The sequence below is a fragment of the Mauremys reevesii genome, linkage group 22 (genome assembly GCF_016161935.1).
Source record: "Mauremys reevesii isolate NIE-2019 linkage group 22, ASM1616193v1, whole genome shotgun sequence".
NCBI lineage: Eukaryota > Metazoa > Chordata > Testudines > Geoemydidae > Mauremys > Mauremys reevesii.
The window spans coordinates 24,991,754-25,007,537 of record NC_052644.1 but is presented as its reverse complement, the minus strand read 5'-3'; the positions used below and the strand labels follow the sequence as shown (position 1 = coordinate 25,007,537).

The window sequence follows — 15,784 nt, the reverse complement described above, 5'->3', positions numbered from 1 at the left end:
GTAGCCGGTAGCGCTGGGCAGCTTGGACTTGGCATTAACAAAGTGTTGGGGGAGGTAATCAAAGGAAAGAGTCTGCGTGATGTAGCCCACACTATAGTGTGTCTCTCTCATCCCCCAGTACTTGGCACAGCTCAGTGGGGAGGCTCTTGTTATACTGAGCAGTAAAGCAAATAACTTTAATTTCCCCTCTGGTCATCATGTCAGTGACCAGCTGTCAACAGTCAGTGCCCCAGGGACTTGGTACTCTGTGCCCCTAGACCAGTGGATCTCAAACTTTTTTACCGGCGACCCCTATCACATCGCAAGCCTCTGAGTACGAACCCCCTAATAAATTAAACACACTTTTAAATATATTTAACACCATTATAAATGCTGAAGGCCAGTGGGGTTTGGCATGGAGGTTGACAGCTTGTGACACCCCATGTAATGACCTCTCAACCCCCTGAGGCGTCCCAACCCCCAGTTTGAGAACGCCAAGCCCCAGTCAGCAACTTGGTTCACGTCAAAGGCGTTACCTTCATTCTAATAGGACACTGAACTATGTCAGCATCTCCACAAAGCACTGTTCAAGTGTGCTGTTGGGGAAACACAATAGGCTCCATGCTGCAGAGAATGATTATTGTCCCTTCATTCTGAGGCTGCCTCCTTGCCTCTCCAGCCTTGCTCTGGGAGAATGCCCTGCTATCCTGGCATATTTTCCAGCATTTCAAGTCCTTCTGATCTTCCTGGGTGGAGCTGATTAAATTCTGATATGTGACTTCTGGCTGTAGGTATGAGGTCACTTGCATTGTCAGTCTGTTTGGCCCTGTTGCATGTTATTGGGTTGATGTCCTTTTCCATTCCTCCTACTAATTCACTTTCTGTGGATTCTGAAGTGTTGGCAGAGCCGAGATCCTGGTCCTCAGCTGCCGTCTCCCTGCTGGTGCCTCTCAGCCCTGGCTTCCCTAAGGCACACCCTGCCCTCTTTGCATACAGGTTCCCTGAGCTGCCAGTAGCCAGCCCACCAGCTGTTTCCTGACCTGTGTTCTCGCCCCCCAGGAGCGTGAAAAGATTATGCCACTGATCATTAAAGGCTTCCGGGATGCCGCGGAGGATGGCGGGACGTCAGTGACAGGCGGGCAGACTGTGTTGAATCCCTGGATCATCGTCGGGGGCGTTGCTACTGTGGTGTGCCAGCCCAACGAATTCATCATGTGAGTGAGGAGCAGTGAGGCCCCAGGGACTGCACAGCTAGTACCAGGGTTAAAGGGCAAGGGGCAGCCCAAGGTTCCAGAAGCCCCGGGTGGGCAGGATGGCCTGAGGCATGCACAGCTCCTGGAGTGGCGGGAGCAGCAGGAGGGAGGAAGTATACAGGGGTCCCAGACTTTCAGCCACTACGCAGTTCCCTGGAACCAGACTCCAAGGGACCATGTTTTTTACAAGGATGAGTGCGGCAGCTCTCCAACTCAGTCTGGGTTTTCAGGTTCCAGCTCCCTTGTCTCTTACAGTGAGACCGCTTTAGTTCAGTCTCCTGGAGAGATTTCTGTGCCTTTGGGGAGCAATGCAGTCAGTGAGTAGTGATGCAGGGAGGCTGTTTCAAAACAGATAGTATTCGTTAGTCTCCTGGAATACGGCCTTTGAGAGTTCTTAGGTCAGCATGGAAAAGCCACGCTCCTCAGTTCGTATTGGTAGAAGCAGTGGCTGGCGGGCATAGCCAGGAATGACTCACCAGGGTGTGCACAGTTCACGGGTGTTTCCGTTTCAGGCCAGACAGTGCAGTTCCCGGAGATGTGCTGGTGCTGACCAAGCCGCTGGGCACGCAGGTGGCTGTCAACGCTCATCAGTGGCTGGATAATGTACGTATTCGCCTGCTCTTATTGTTGCCCTGTTATGCTTGCACACCTTGCAGTCAGGCGAGGTGAGGGAGTCAGGATTGAGGAGCTGCTATGGGAGAGCTCCCATAGATCCTGGGGACCAGGCGGTAGAACATCCACAAGATGGGCAACAGGCCTTGTTTTGGGACCCTTCGTACTGTTTGGAGGAGGCTGAGCCCCTGGGGGTGGCTGCTGGGGGAGGGAGGCAGGCCTGGGTGCCTCTTATCCTCTCCTGTTTCTTTTCCAGCCCGAGAGGTGGAATAAGATTAAGCTGGTGGTGTCCAAAGAGGATGTGGAGCTGGCCTACCAGGAAGCCATGTTCAGTATGGCCATGCTGAACAGGACAGGTAGGCATCTGGACATGTAGTTGTCGAGGAGCATGGGCTGCTCTGTTTTGCAGCTCCCAGCAGTAGCCTGACTGGGCTTGTGGCAACAGGACCTGATCCTGTCTCACTGTCTGGAGCTAGTAGTCAGGGAGCAGTCACAGCCTCTTGGCTTGTGAGCTCAGAGGTTAAACTAAGCAGCACGACATAAGATCTGTGCTTGGCAGGGAGCCTTCAGGGGAGCACCCCTCCTCTCCTGACATTAATCTCCCAAAAGAGAAAGAGACGAAGCCCTGGCCGTGAGAGGTGCATAAAGTCCCGTTTGGAATCCAGCCCCTTGTCATGGAGTTAGCTCCTCCCCGACCGGCCCGTAAGTGCCTCTCCTCCCCCTGCCACAGCTGCCAGTTTGATGCACACTTTCAACGCTCACGCTGCCACCGACATCACGGGCTTTGGGATCTTGGGCCACGCACAAAACCTGGCCAAGCAGCAACGCAGCGAGGTTTCTTTTGTCATCCACAACCTTCCCATCATCGCCAAGATGGCTGCCATCAGCAAGGCCTGCGGGAATCGTTTTGGGCTGCTGCAGGGGACGTCCCCAGAGACATCAGGTAGGGTGGGGAGCCAGGGTCACCTGAATTAGAGGTTGCCTCCTAATTCACCTCCCCACAGGCGGGTGGGGACGGCTGTGTCTCATCATCAGGCCTGGCCGGTTCCCTGGGGATTTCAGGGGAGGTAGCTGGGACGGTTTGTGGCTCAGAAGCTTGATGTCTCTCGGATGAAGCTGGGCAAGACAACATGGGATTGGCACCGGGGCCTCGTGTGAGACGAATGGTGGGGCCTGGTGCGACAGGAGGGAGAGACTCACTGGGTTAACCTGGCAGAGCGGAATCTGATACCCTCTTGTTCCAATATTTATTGACTCCACCCTCCTGGGCTGGCTGCCAGGCCTTAGTCATCCTGCCTTGCAGTCCCTGCCCGGGGCAAGGGGAGACAATAATCCCCACATGTCAGCCCAAGCCACTGCATATGCACCGGCTCTAGCTAGTGGCTGGGCAGCAGAACTCTGGTGGCATCTGCCCACAAGCGGATTGTGGGGCAGAGAAGAGCTTTCATCCCTTTCTGAGCTGCTCAGATTGGCCCCATGGCAGAAGGTTTGGGGAGCCAGTAGCAACCCTCCCCCCACGACTGCTGCTGACTGTCCATGTGGCAGTGAGGCTTGAGAGCAAATTGACACCCCTCCCCCCCACAATGGGCACTGAGTAGCCCTGTCCCTCTTTGCAGGGGGGCTGCTAATCTGCTTGCCCCGGGAACAGGCTGCCCGCTTCTGTGCTGAAATCAAGTCTCCCAAATACGGGGAGGGGCACCAGGCCTGGATCATCGGCATTGTGGAGAAGGGGAACCAGACTGCGCGCATCATTGACAAGCCGCGCATCATCGAAGTGACGCCCCGGGGTGCCACGGCCTCCCCCCAGGACAACAACTCAAGCGCCAGCCCTGAAGCGGCCTCGTGAGATGGCAGACCCTCCTTACTTTGGACACTATAGGCCTCTGCCCGCAGATGCAGGGCTGGCTGGGTGTCTTGGCTTTGGGAATGGGAATCATAGGACATCTAGTCCAGTCCTCTGCACTTACGGCAGGAATGTGCTATACCATCCTTCCCTTGAGATCTGTGCTCTTCTCACAGCGCAGCAGGTGCTGATCTTTCTCCCCAACTCAGAGAAGCACCATGATCAAACGGCTCCCCTTCCCAAGGTCAAGGTGGCTGAGGCGAGGCCCTTCCAGACTGCCTGAGCTGAGTGTCACGCAATGCTGCCTCCCCCACAGGCTGATTCAGGGGGTTAACATGGCTAATTGATTCCTGCAGATGAAATGAATTAGTTATTTATTAAGGATAAATGCAGATGATGCAGAGCAGCAGGTAATTTCTATCTGGAATTATTTATTGGAATATTTTGACAAGCTCTCAGGCTCCCCCAGCCTTTGTTCAGACTGAGCAGCTGGTATAAAGGCTGGGAGGGTTGGTATAAGCCATATGGCTGGGCATGTGCCCTTCCTCTCTTTAATGAAGCTCTTCCCCTTAAACCCACCCTGGGGCTAGGAGGAGTCGAGGACCCCCAGAGGGCAGGGCACGAGCTCAGCCAGGTGGATTGCTTCTTGGGTTGTAAATTCCTGGTGATTGATTCAATAAATACCAATTTCTATATGTGCTGTGGTGGTCAATCTGCAGGGAAGGGCCTGGACACACTGCACCTCAGTTCAAGGAGATACTGTGCAGAGGGCCTGCAATGAAGTCACTTCAGAACTGGCACAATCAGAGTGGGATGGGATAGGGTGGGGGCCGAATGTCAGCCAATAGATGTATCCAGTATCGAAGTTAATGTAGAATCACTGCTGCCAACGTTTGCAGATGATGCAAAGATTGGTGGAGTGGTCAATGAGGAGAGGGCAGCCATAAACATAAGAACATAAGAAAGGCCGTACCGGGTCAGACCAAAGGTCCATCTAGCCCAGTATCTGTCTACCGACAGTGGCCAATGCCAGGTGCCCCTGAGGGAGTGAACCTAACAGGCAATGATCAAGTGATCTCTCTCCTGCCATCCATCTCCATCCTCTGACGAACAGAGGCTAGGGACACCATTCTTACCCATCCTGGCTAATAGCCATTTATGGACTTAGCCACCATGAATTTATCCAGTCCCCTTTTAAACATTGTTATAGTCCTAGCCTTCACAACCTCCTCAGGTAAGGAGTTCTACAAGTTGACTGTGCGCTGCGTGAAGAAGAACTTCCTTTTATTTGTTTTAAACCTGCTGCCTATTAATTTCATTTGGTGACCCCTAGTTCTTGTATTATGGGACTAAGTAAATAACTTTTCCTTATCCACTTTCTCAACATCACTCATGATTTTATATACCTCTATCATGTCCCCCCTTAGTCTTCTCTTTTCCAAACTGAAGAGTCCTAGCCTCTTTAATCTTTCCTCATATGGGAGAATGATCTGGCCCTAGCTTGGTAAGTGGGGGCCATTCAAACAATGTATTTTAATACAAGGTCATACAGCTAGGTACACACAGTGCAGGTGAGAATGTCCAAAGGGCATGCGTGTGCAAAGGTGGGAGCATGCACTGTGTGGGCCTGGGGGGGTTGGGGTCGGGTGTGACCAGGCCAGCTAGGAATGCGACAGGTGAGGAGGGCTTGGGGCCACCACATGACTTTTTGGGGTACTCTTGTTTTTACCTTTCCAGTGCACTTTGCAAAATGGTTAATGGGAAAGGGCTGGAGGAGAGAGGAAACCCCTCAAATGATCACTGAACCCAGGGGTATGGCCTAGCCATGAGGATCAGGGAGGGCAGTGTTGGGGGTAGGGGGGTGGGGATAGTTGGATGGTCTGTTCGGGCCAGGTGGTGATGCCACCTGGTGTCTGTGAGGGAGGTTGGTGCTGCTGGAACTGGGAGAAGAAATTACCCTAGTGTTCTCCCATAGTGGCCTCTGGTTCTGCCTGAATTCAGCCTGGGACTGATCGCCAGGACTCCTGGGTTCTATCCACGGCTCTGGGAAGGGAGTGGGGTCTAGTGCAGTGGTTCTCAACCTATGCTCTGTGGACCCCTTGGGGTTTCTGCACCTCCATTCAAAATGTTTTAGGGGTCTGCAAATGAAAAAAGGTTGAGAATCACTGGGCTGGGGGAGCTGGGAACCAGGACTCCTGGGTTCTCTCCCTGGCTCTGGAAGGGGAGGGGGATCTGGTGGGTTAGAGGGGAGGAGGAGTTTGGTTCCCACATCTGCCACTCAGCTGGTGTGAGATCACAGGCAAGTCCATTGCCTGCTCTGTGCCTGTTTCCCCTTCTCACCTTGTGTCTATTCAAATTGAGCTATTTGGGTCAAGGACTGTGCAGTGCCTGGCAAAATGAGATTCTGAGCTCAGCTATCCTCGTGCTGCTAATAATGCATACTGTGTAATGGGGCCCAGTCACAGTTGGGCAGGGCGTGAAGACTCGTCCGGCAGCCAAGAAACACCCAGAAATAGGGCATGATAGTCAGTGGAGATGCTTGGGAGTTGTTTCTGAAGCTCCACAGGAAGTTTCCATTAAGGGCATGTAGTCTTGCAGGCCTCACCCATTCACCCTCCGAGCTGAGCCAGTCAGAGCATGGGGAAGGTTACATGCATGGGCGTTAAAGCCAGCGCTGTGGACTCTGCAGACAGTTGATGTGAGTGATTGCTGTGTGGGCTGGTCCCAGCACCTAGCTCATTTTGGATGCAGGTAAGTGCTATTCCAGCTGTACTGCTGGCGAATGCACACAATAGGCAAGTGTGTCCTATGGATCTGGAAGGAGAGCTGGCAGCCCTAGAGGCTACAGAGCCTGTGGGACTTAGACCAAGACACTGTCCCAGTTTAAAGCAGGGAGCTCATAGCTCAGTGCAAGAAAAACCAGAGTAGAGTCAAGTGAGGGGAGGGTTTGTCAGACCTCATCTGCCCCAGCGGGGTGTATGGAGAGAGGACAGCACCCAGGCAATGGGGGGTGTTATATTCTGGTCCCAGAGCCTGCACCACTTTGGATATAGGCTACAGATTTCCCCCCTCACCAGCACCTGAGCAGACCATGCAGTTGCTAACCTGAAGCTGGAGCGCTGCTAGTCATGAGGATCCCAGACTGCTTGCGGACAAGGCTTGGAAGGGTTTGGAAAAGCGCAGAGACGCTATTCTTCTCCAGCTCTGGAGCTTCCTGGGACCCGTGCTGCACTTCAGGGCAGGCTGCAGAGTGAGAAGCTGAGCAGATGGGATGTGTTCATATGCATGGGCTGAGGTATAGAAATGTAAATGGTTTGTTGAAGTCGTGCATTGGACTGTGCATAATAGCAACAACGTGGGGCAGTCTTTATGGGGAACAGCAGCACTGTTATTACCTAATAGGTAGTAAACAGATATTATCTAGAAATGTTCCAAATGCTGTTGAGGGTGTTTGCTGTGTGTATTGTTTGTTTACTAAAGGGTTGACTGGGGCTCTGTCTTTGAAACTGGCTGGGAATTAGTAACACCAGCAATTCATGTTTTACACACACTGGCCCTGAATGTGACTCTGTGGAACCAAAGGCCAGAGTTTGGTCTTAACACTCCTTGTAGAGTTTTCAGCTGAGCTAAGGTGCAGGGAAAAGAGGAGACAGTCATAGAATTCTACATAATATTAGCTCAGCTATCTGTTCCTGGTGTGCACTCTCTGATGGGGCCCCCTCAGCTTAGTTGGGATTGCTATGTGCTACCACAATGCTATTAACATAAACTTAATAGTGGGGCTGTTGGAATATAGATATGCAGGCCTGCCTGTAAAGGCCTATACTTTAAGAACTTACATGTATTTTTATCACTTAGCTAGTTATAGAGAGAGAAAACAAAGAATCAAAATCACAGTCCACTTGTGGTTGGGCCGTCTCTCACTAGGACAGTCTGAGGCCTTGTTCTTAGGCTAAGGCCTTTGGCTAAGCAGCAGGGGCAGCCATAAGCTGGGAAACGAAGGGTCACATCCTCACATCCCAAACCAGTCGCACTGGAATAAGGTGCTACTGGGCTGTTAGGAATACAGTCCTGTCCTGATAGTGCCTATCACCACCAGATAAAGATGGTTAAAGAAAACTTAGTTTGACAGCATCCTGTCTGGCAAGAAATCACTTCTCAATGGCTGCGGTTGTGAAACCCTCATTTCTGTATGTTTTATCTTTATGGCCCCCACTTTTCTATTGTTAATCTGTCTGGTTCTCTAATTGTTTCTCTGATGTATAATTAATTTTGCTAGGTGTAAGTTAATTAGGGTAATGGGATATAGTTGGTTAGAGAATTGTTACAATATGTTAGGATTGGTTAGCTAGATTTCAGGAAAATGATTGGTTAATCTATAGCTGAGATTACTACTATATAAACTGGGGTCAGACAGGAAGTGAAAGGGAAATTGGAATCCTGTTTGCTAAGTGGGGGAGGAAAGGGAATCGGGAACAGGGACACAGGCAAGGGAACACTGGGGAACAGACTCTATCGGCATATAGAGATAAGCCCAACTGGTGTGAAGGGCTTTGGAATATGCTTGCTTGGAAACTAACCCCAATAAACATTGCATTGTCTGTGCTTCAGACTTCTGGTGTTTTGCTGCTTGCTGTCTGCGTGACAAGAACCAGGGAAGTGGGAGGGTGAAGGGACAGCCCTCTAACAGGGGCTCTATGTGCTCCTGTAACCCTGCTAGCAACGTGGCTCTGATCTTGCTCGGAATGTTGCTCTTGCACCCTAGTCTCCTTTTAACTCGTTCTTCTCGTTGCAGGTTGTGGCATCAATGCTGGCCCATCACAAACTGGCACTCAAAAGTGGACTCTCACATATTTGTGCTCCATAATGCACCTTAGCTGGAGATGCCATCTCAGAGGGTTGCGATGCTGCTGCCATCCCTGGTAGAGCATTCTCACTAGGGCTGTACTCTGCTGTGGGGGAATTTTTGATCTTTGATGTTGGAATAGAGAAGCGTTGGTACCAAAATGCTGCCTTTCTCACCCTCCCCTCCCCCAATGCATCTGTTAACAAATTTTTGTTTCCACTTAGGGTATGTCTGCACTACGAGATTATTCCGATTTTACAGAAACCGGTATTTGGAAACAGCTTATATAAAGTCGAGTGCACGTGGCCACACTAAGCACATTAATTCGGCGGTGTGCGTCCATGTACCGAGGCTAGCGTCAATTTCCGGAGCGTTGCACTGTGGGTAGGTATCCCATAGCTATCCCATAGTTCCCGCATTCTCTCCCGCCCATTGGAATTCTGGGTTGAGACCCCAATGCATGATGGGGCAAAAACAGTGTCACGGGTGATTCTGGTAAATGTCGTCACTCAATCCTTCCTCCGTGAAAACAACGGCAGACAATCATTTCGCGCCCTTTTTCCCTGGATTGCCCTGGCAGACGCCATAGCATGGCAGCCATGGAGCCCGTTTAGCCTTTTTTCACTCTCACCGTATGTGTACTGGATGCTGTTGACAGACGCGGTACTGCAGTGCTACACAGCAGCATTCATTTGCCTTTGCAAGGTAGCAGAGACGGTTACCAGTCCTATTGTACCGTCTGCTGCTGTCATGGGTGTTCCTGGCTGGCCTCGCTGAGGTCGGCCGGGGGCGCATGGACAAAAATGAGAATGACTCCCCAGGTCATTCCCTTCTTTACGTTTTGTCTAAAAATAATCAGTCCTGCCTAGAATATGAGGCAAGCCTACTAAAGAACCAGAGAGCACAGCCACGCCGGGTCAGAGCCACAGACATCCCGCAGAAATGATGAGCTGCATGCCATTCTAGGGGGTGCCCCCATAACAACCCCACCCGTTGCTTCCCTCCTCCCCCACCCTCCTGGGCTACCGTGGCAGTTATCCCCCCATTTGTGTGATGAAGTAATAAAGAATGCAGGAATAAGAAACACTGACTTTTTAGTGAGATAAAATGAGGGGGAGGCAGCCTCCAGCTGCTATGGTAGTCCAGGCAGGACTGAATCCATTACTCATTATAAGGCGGGGGGGAGAGGAGCACAGCCTCCAGCTGCTATGGTATTCCAGCCAGGACTGAATCTCCAGGAGACAAAGCTTAAAGAAGGGAATGACCGGGAGTCATTCCCATTTTTGCCCAGGCGCCCCCGCCCGACCTTAACAAGGCCAGCCAGGAGCACTCACGGGATGATGACGACAGTTATCAGTCCTATTGCACCATCTGCCATTGGGGAGGGGAGGGAAGGGAATGTTGCTGTTTAGTGCTGCAGCACCCCGTGTACCAGCAGCATCCAGTAGACATACGGTGACCTTGAAAAAAGGCAAGAAATGATTTTTTTCCCTTTTCTTTCACGGAGGGGAAGGGGGGGGGTAAATTGACGACATATACCCTGAACCACCTGTTTTTGACCCTTCAGGCATTGGGAGTTCAGCCAAGAATGCAAATGCTTTTCAGAAACTGCGGGAACTGTGGGATAGCTCAAGTCCTCAGTCCCCCCCCTCCATGAGCGTCCATTTGATTCTTTGGCTTTCCGTTACACTTGTCACGCAGCACCGTGTTGAGTCCCTGCTGTGGCCTCTGTCTATCATAGCCTGGAGATTTTTTCAAATGCTTTGGCATTTCATCTTCTGGAACAGAGCTCTGATAGAACAGATTTGTCTCCCCATACAGCAATCAGATCCGGTATCTCTCATACGGTCCATGCTGGAGCTCTTTTTGGATTTGGGACTGCATGGTCACCTGGGCTGATCGGCACTCCACGCTGGGCAAACAGGAAATTAAATTCAAAAGTTTGTGGGGCTTTTCCTGTCTACCTGGCCAGTGCATCCGAGTTCAGATTGCTGTTCAGAGCGGTCACAATGGTGCACTGTGGGATAGCGCCCGGAGGCTAATACCGTCGCTGAGATACCATCACACCCCTCCCATCCTCCTGGCTGTAAAGAGGAGAAGCTGCACTCAGCTAGTGGAGGGTGTTATAAAAAAGAAGCAAAAATTCCCCTCTCACACATCTGTAAGAAAATAGTGCGCTGTTCCTTGCAGTCAATTCTTCACACTGGCAAGCCTGCTAGGACAATGCAACAGGCGGTAAAAGGCCCTAAAAGGGAGCCAGTGACGATGCACCTGAATGTGCTGGAGGAGTTGGAATCACCACAACAGCAGAGCACATCCTGCTGCCCCATAGGGGGCCTTAGTGCTGCAGCTGTTCTGAATGGGGGGCTGTATTTTGCTTCTGAGTCCCTCTGTGTAATCCTGTTAACTCCAATTTAGCCTGTAGCCTGATCTCAGTTCCCCCTGCCTCCGTGTGTTGGTGTCACCCTGGTTTGGCATAAGAACATAAGAATGGCCATAGTGGGTCAGACCAAAGGTCCATCTAGCCCAGTATCCTGTCTTCTGACAGCCAATGCCAGGTGCCCCAGAGGGAATGAACAGAACAGGAAATCAACTTATCTATTCTGTTGCCCATGCCCAGCATCTGGCACACAGAGGCTAGGGACACAATCCCTGCTCATCCTGGCTAATAGCCATTGATGGACCTATCCTCCATGAGTTTATCTAGTTCTTTTTTGAACCCTGTTATAAGTCTCGGCCTTCACAACATCCTCTGACAAAGAGTTCCACAGGTTGACTGGGGATTGTGTAAAGAAATACTTTCTTTTGTTTTAAACCTGCTGTTAATTTAATGTTGTTCCCCCTAGTTCTTGTGTCATGAGGAGTAAATAACATTTCCTTATTCACTTTCTCCACACCAATCATGCTTTTATAGACCTCTACCATAACCCCCTCTGAGTCATCTCTTTTCCAAGCTGAAAAGTCCAAGTCTTCTTATTCTCTCCTCATATGAAAGGTTTCAGAGTAGCAGCCGTGTTAGTCTTTATCCGCAAAAAGAACATGAGTACTTGTGGCACCTTAGAGACTGACAGATTTATTTGAGCATAAGCTTTCGTGGGCTACAGCCCACTTCATCGGATGCATAGAATGGAACATATAGTGAGGAGAGATATACATATAGAGAACATGAAAAGTTGCCCAACCAACTAAGAGACTAATTAATTAAGATGAACTGTTGTCAGCAGGAGAAAAACAACTTTTGTAGTGATAATCAAGATAGCCCATTTAAGACAGTTTGACAAGAAGCTGTGAGGATACTTAACATGGGGAAACAGATTCAATGTGTGTAATGGCTCAGCCATTCCCAGTCTCTATTTAAGCCTAAATTGATTGTATCTAGTTTGCATATCAATTCAAGTTCAGCAGTTTCTTGTTGGAGTCTGTTTTTGAAGCTTTTCTGTTGCAAAATTGCCACCTTTAAATCTGTTACTGAATGGCCAGAGAGGCTGAAGTGTCTCCCACTGGGTTTTGAATGTTATGATTCCTGATGTCAGATTTGTGTCCATTTATTCTTTTGCGTAGAGACGGTCCGGTTTGGCCAATGCACATGGCAGAGGGGCATTGCTGGCACATGATGGCATATATCACATTGGTAGATGTGCAGGTGAACAAGCCCCTGATGGTGTGGCTGATGTGATTAGGTCCTATGATGGTGTCACTTGAATAGATATGTGGACAGAGTTGGCACCGGGCTTTGTTGCAAGGATAGGTTCCTGGGTTAGTGTTTTTGTTCTGTGCTTGCTGGTGAGTATTTGCGCTGGAGAGGTTTTAGTTGGGGGCTGAAGGTGACAGCTAGTGGTGTTCTGTTATTTTCTTTGTTGGGCCTGTCTTGTAATAGGTGACTTCTGGGTACTCCTCTGGCTCTGTCAATCTGTCTTTTCACTTCAGCAGGTGGGTACTGTAGTTTTAAGAATGCTTGATAGAGATCTTGTAGGTGTTTGTCTCTGTCCGAGGGATTGGAGCAAATGCGGTTGTATCTTAGAGCTTGGATGTAGACAATGGATTGTGTGGTGTGTCTTGGATGGAAGCTGGAGGCATGTAGATAAGTATAGCGGTCAGTAGGTTTCCGGTATAGGGTGGGGTTTATGTGACCATCGCTTATTAGCACAGTAGTGTCAAGGAAATGGACCCCTTGTGTGGATTGGTCTAGGCTGAGGTTGATGGTGGGATGGCAATTGTTGAAATCATGGTGGAATTCCTCAAGGGCTTCTTTTCCATGGGTCCAGATGATGAAGATGTCATCAATGTAGCGCAAGTAGAGTAGGGGACGAGAGATAAGGAAGCGTTGTTCTAAGTCAGTCCTCTACACCAACATTCCACACAAAGATGGACTACAAGTCGTCAGGAACAGTATCCCCAATAATGTCACGGCAAACCTGATGGCTGAACTTTGCGACTCTGTCCTCACACACAACTATTTCACATTTGAATATATACCTTCAAGTCAGCGGCACTGCTGTGGGTACCTGCATGGCCCCACAGTATGACAACATTTTTATGGCTGACTTAGAACAACGCTTCCTTAGCTGTCGTCTAAAACCTCTCCAGCGCATCATCAAAGATCTACAACCTATCCTGAAAGATGATCCCCCTCACAGATCTTGGGAGACAGACCTGTCCTTGCTTACAGTCAGCCCCCCAACCTGAAGCAAATACGCACCAGCAACCACACACAACAGGACAAAAACACTAACCCAGGAACCTATCCTTGCAACAAAGCCCGGTGCCAACTCTGTCCACATATCTATTCAAGTGACACCATCATAGGACCTAATCACATCAGCCACACCATCAGGGGCTTGTTCACCTGCACATCTACCAATGTGATATATGCCATCATGTGCCAGCAATGCCCCTCTGCCATGTGCATTGGCCAAACCGGACCGTCTCTACGCAAAAGAATAAATGGACACAAATCTGACATCAGGAATCATAACATTCAAAACCCAGTGGGAGACACTTCAGCCTCTCTGGCCATTCAGTAACAGATTTAAAGGTGGCAATTTTGCAACAGAAAAGCTTCAAAAACAGACTCCAACAAGAAACTGCTGAACTTGAATTGATATGCAAACTAGATACAATCAATTTAGGCTTAAATAGAGACTGGGAATGGCTGAGCCATTACACACATTGAATCTGTTTCCCCATGTTAAGTATCCTCACAGCTTCTTGTCAAACTGTCTTAAATGGGTTTCAGAGTAGCAGCCGTGTTAGTCTGTATCCGCAAAAAAACCAGGAGTACTTGTGGCACCTTAAAGACTAACAAATTTATTTAAGCATGAGCTTTCGTGAGCTACAGATCACTTCTTCGGATGCATAGAATGGAACACACAGACAGGGGATATTTATATTTATTTATATTTAAATGGGCTATCTTGATTATCACTACAAAAGTTTTTTTCTCCTGCTGACAACAGTTCATCTTAATTAATTAGCCTCTTAGTTGGTTGGGCAACTCCTACCTTTTCATGTTCTCATAGAATCTCAGGGTTGGAAGGGACCTCAGGTCATCTAGTCCATCATGGTCATCTAGTCCAACCCCCTGCTCAAAGCAGGACCAAACCCAACTAAATCATCCCAGCCAGGGCTTTGTCAAGCCTGACCTTAAAAACCTCTAAGGAAGGAGATTCCACCACCTCCCTAGGTAACCCATTCCAGTTCTTCACCACCCTACTAGTGAAAAAGTTTTTCCTAATGTCCAACCTAAACCTCCCCCTCTGCAACTTGAGACCATTACTCCTTGTTCTGTCATCTTCTACCACTGAGAACAGTCTAGATCCATCCTCTTTGGAACCCCCTTTCAGGTAGTTGAAAGGAGCTATCAAATCCCCCCTCATTCTTCTCTTCTGCAGGCTAAACAATCCCAGTTCCCTCAGCCTCTCCTCATAAGTCATGTGCTCCGGCCCCCTAATCATTTTTGTTGCCCTCCGCTGGACTCTCTCCACTTTATCCACATCCTTCTTGTAGTGTGGGGCCCAAAACTGGACACAGTACTCCAAATGAGGCCTCACCAGTGCTGAATAGAGGGGAATGATCACATCCCTTGATCTGCTGGAAATGCCTCTACTTATACAACCCAAAATGCCATTAGCCTTCTTGGCAACAAGGGCACACTGTTGACTCCTATTCAGCTTTTCGTCCACCGTAACCCCTAGGTCCTTTTCTGCAGAACTGCTGCCCAGCCATTTGGTCCCTAGTCTGTAGCAGTGTATGGGATTCTTCCGTCCTAAGTGCAGGACTCTGCACTTGTCCTTGTTGAACCTCATCAGATTTCTTTTGGCCCAATCCTCTAATTTGTCTAGGTCCCTCTGTATCCTATCCCTATCCTCCAGCGTATCAACCACTCCTCCCAGTTTAGTGTCATCTGCAAACTTGCTAAGGGTGCAGTCTACAGCATCCTCCAGATCGTTAATGAAGATATTGAACAAAACCGGCCCCAGCACCGACCCTTGGGGCACTCCACTTGATACCGGCTGCCAACTAGACATGGAACCACTGATCACTACCCGTTGAGCCCAACCATCTAGCCAGTTTTCTATCCACCTTACCGTCCATTCATCCAGCCCATACTTCTTTAACTTGCTGGCAAGAATACTGTGGGAGACTGTATCAAAAGCTTTGCTAAAGTCCAGAAATAGCACATCCACTGCTTTCCCCTCATCCACAGAGCCGGTTATCTCATCATAGAAGGCAATTAGGTTAGTCAGGCATGATTTGCCCTTGGTGAATCCATGCTGACTGTTCCTGATCACTTTCCCCTCCTTTAAGTGGTTCAGAATTGATTCCTTGAGGACCTGTTCCATGATTTTTCCAGAGACTGAGGTGAGACTGACTGGCCTGTAGTTCCCTGTATCTCCTTTCTTTCCTTTTTTAAAGATGGGCACTACATTAGCTTTTTTCCAGTCATCCGGGACCTCCCCCGATCGCCATGATTTTTCAAAGATAATGGCCAATGGCTCTGCAATCTCATCGGCCAACTCCTTTAGCACCCTCGGATGCAGCGCATCCGGCCCCATGGACTTGTGCTCGTCCAGCTTTTCTAAATAGTCCCGAACTACTTCTTTCTCCACAGAGAGCTGGTCACCTCCTCCCCATACTGTTCTCTCTCTCTGTGTGGGTGTACGTACATACACACACACACATCTCCTCACTATATGTTCCATTCTATGCATCCGCTGAAGTGGGCTGTAGCCCACGAAAGTTTATACTCAA

General features: G+C 49.5%; 1 protein-coding gene across 3 annotated transcripts; it reads left to right on the top strand.

Moving 5' to 3' along the window:
* Positions 1-1,038: 1,038 nt before the first annotated feature.
* LOC120388734 (selenide, water dikinase 2) lies at positions 1,039-8,698 on the top strand (the record flags this gene model as incomplete). 3 transcript variants are annotated; one of them, XM_039510767.1, is given in 5 exon segments in its annotated part: positions 1,039-1,193; positions 1,745-1,835; positions 2,101-2,200; positions 2,575-2,787; positions 8,483-8,698. In XM_039510767.1, coding segments are annotated over 5 exon segments (690 nt in total), but the record flags the coding sequence as incomplete, so codon positions are not given.
* Between the last annotated feature and the right edge of the window lie 7,086 nt (positions 8,699-15,784).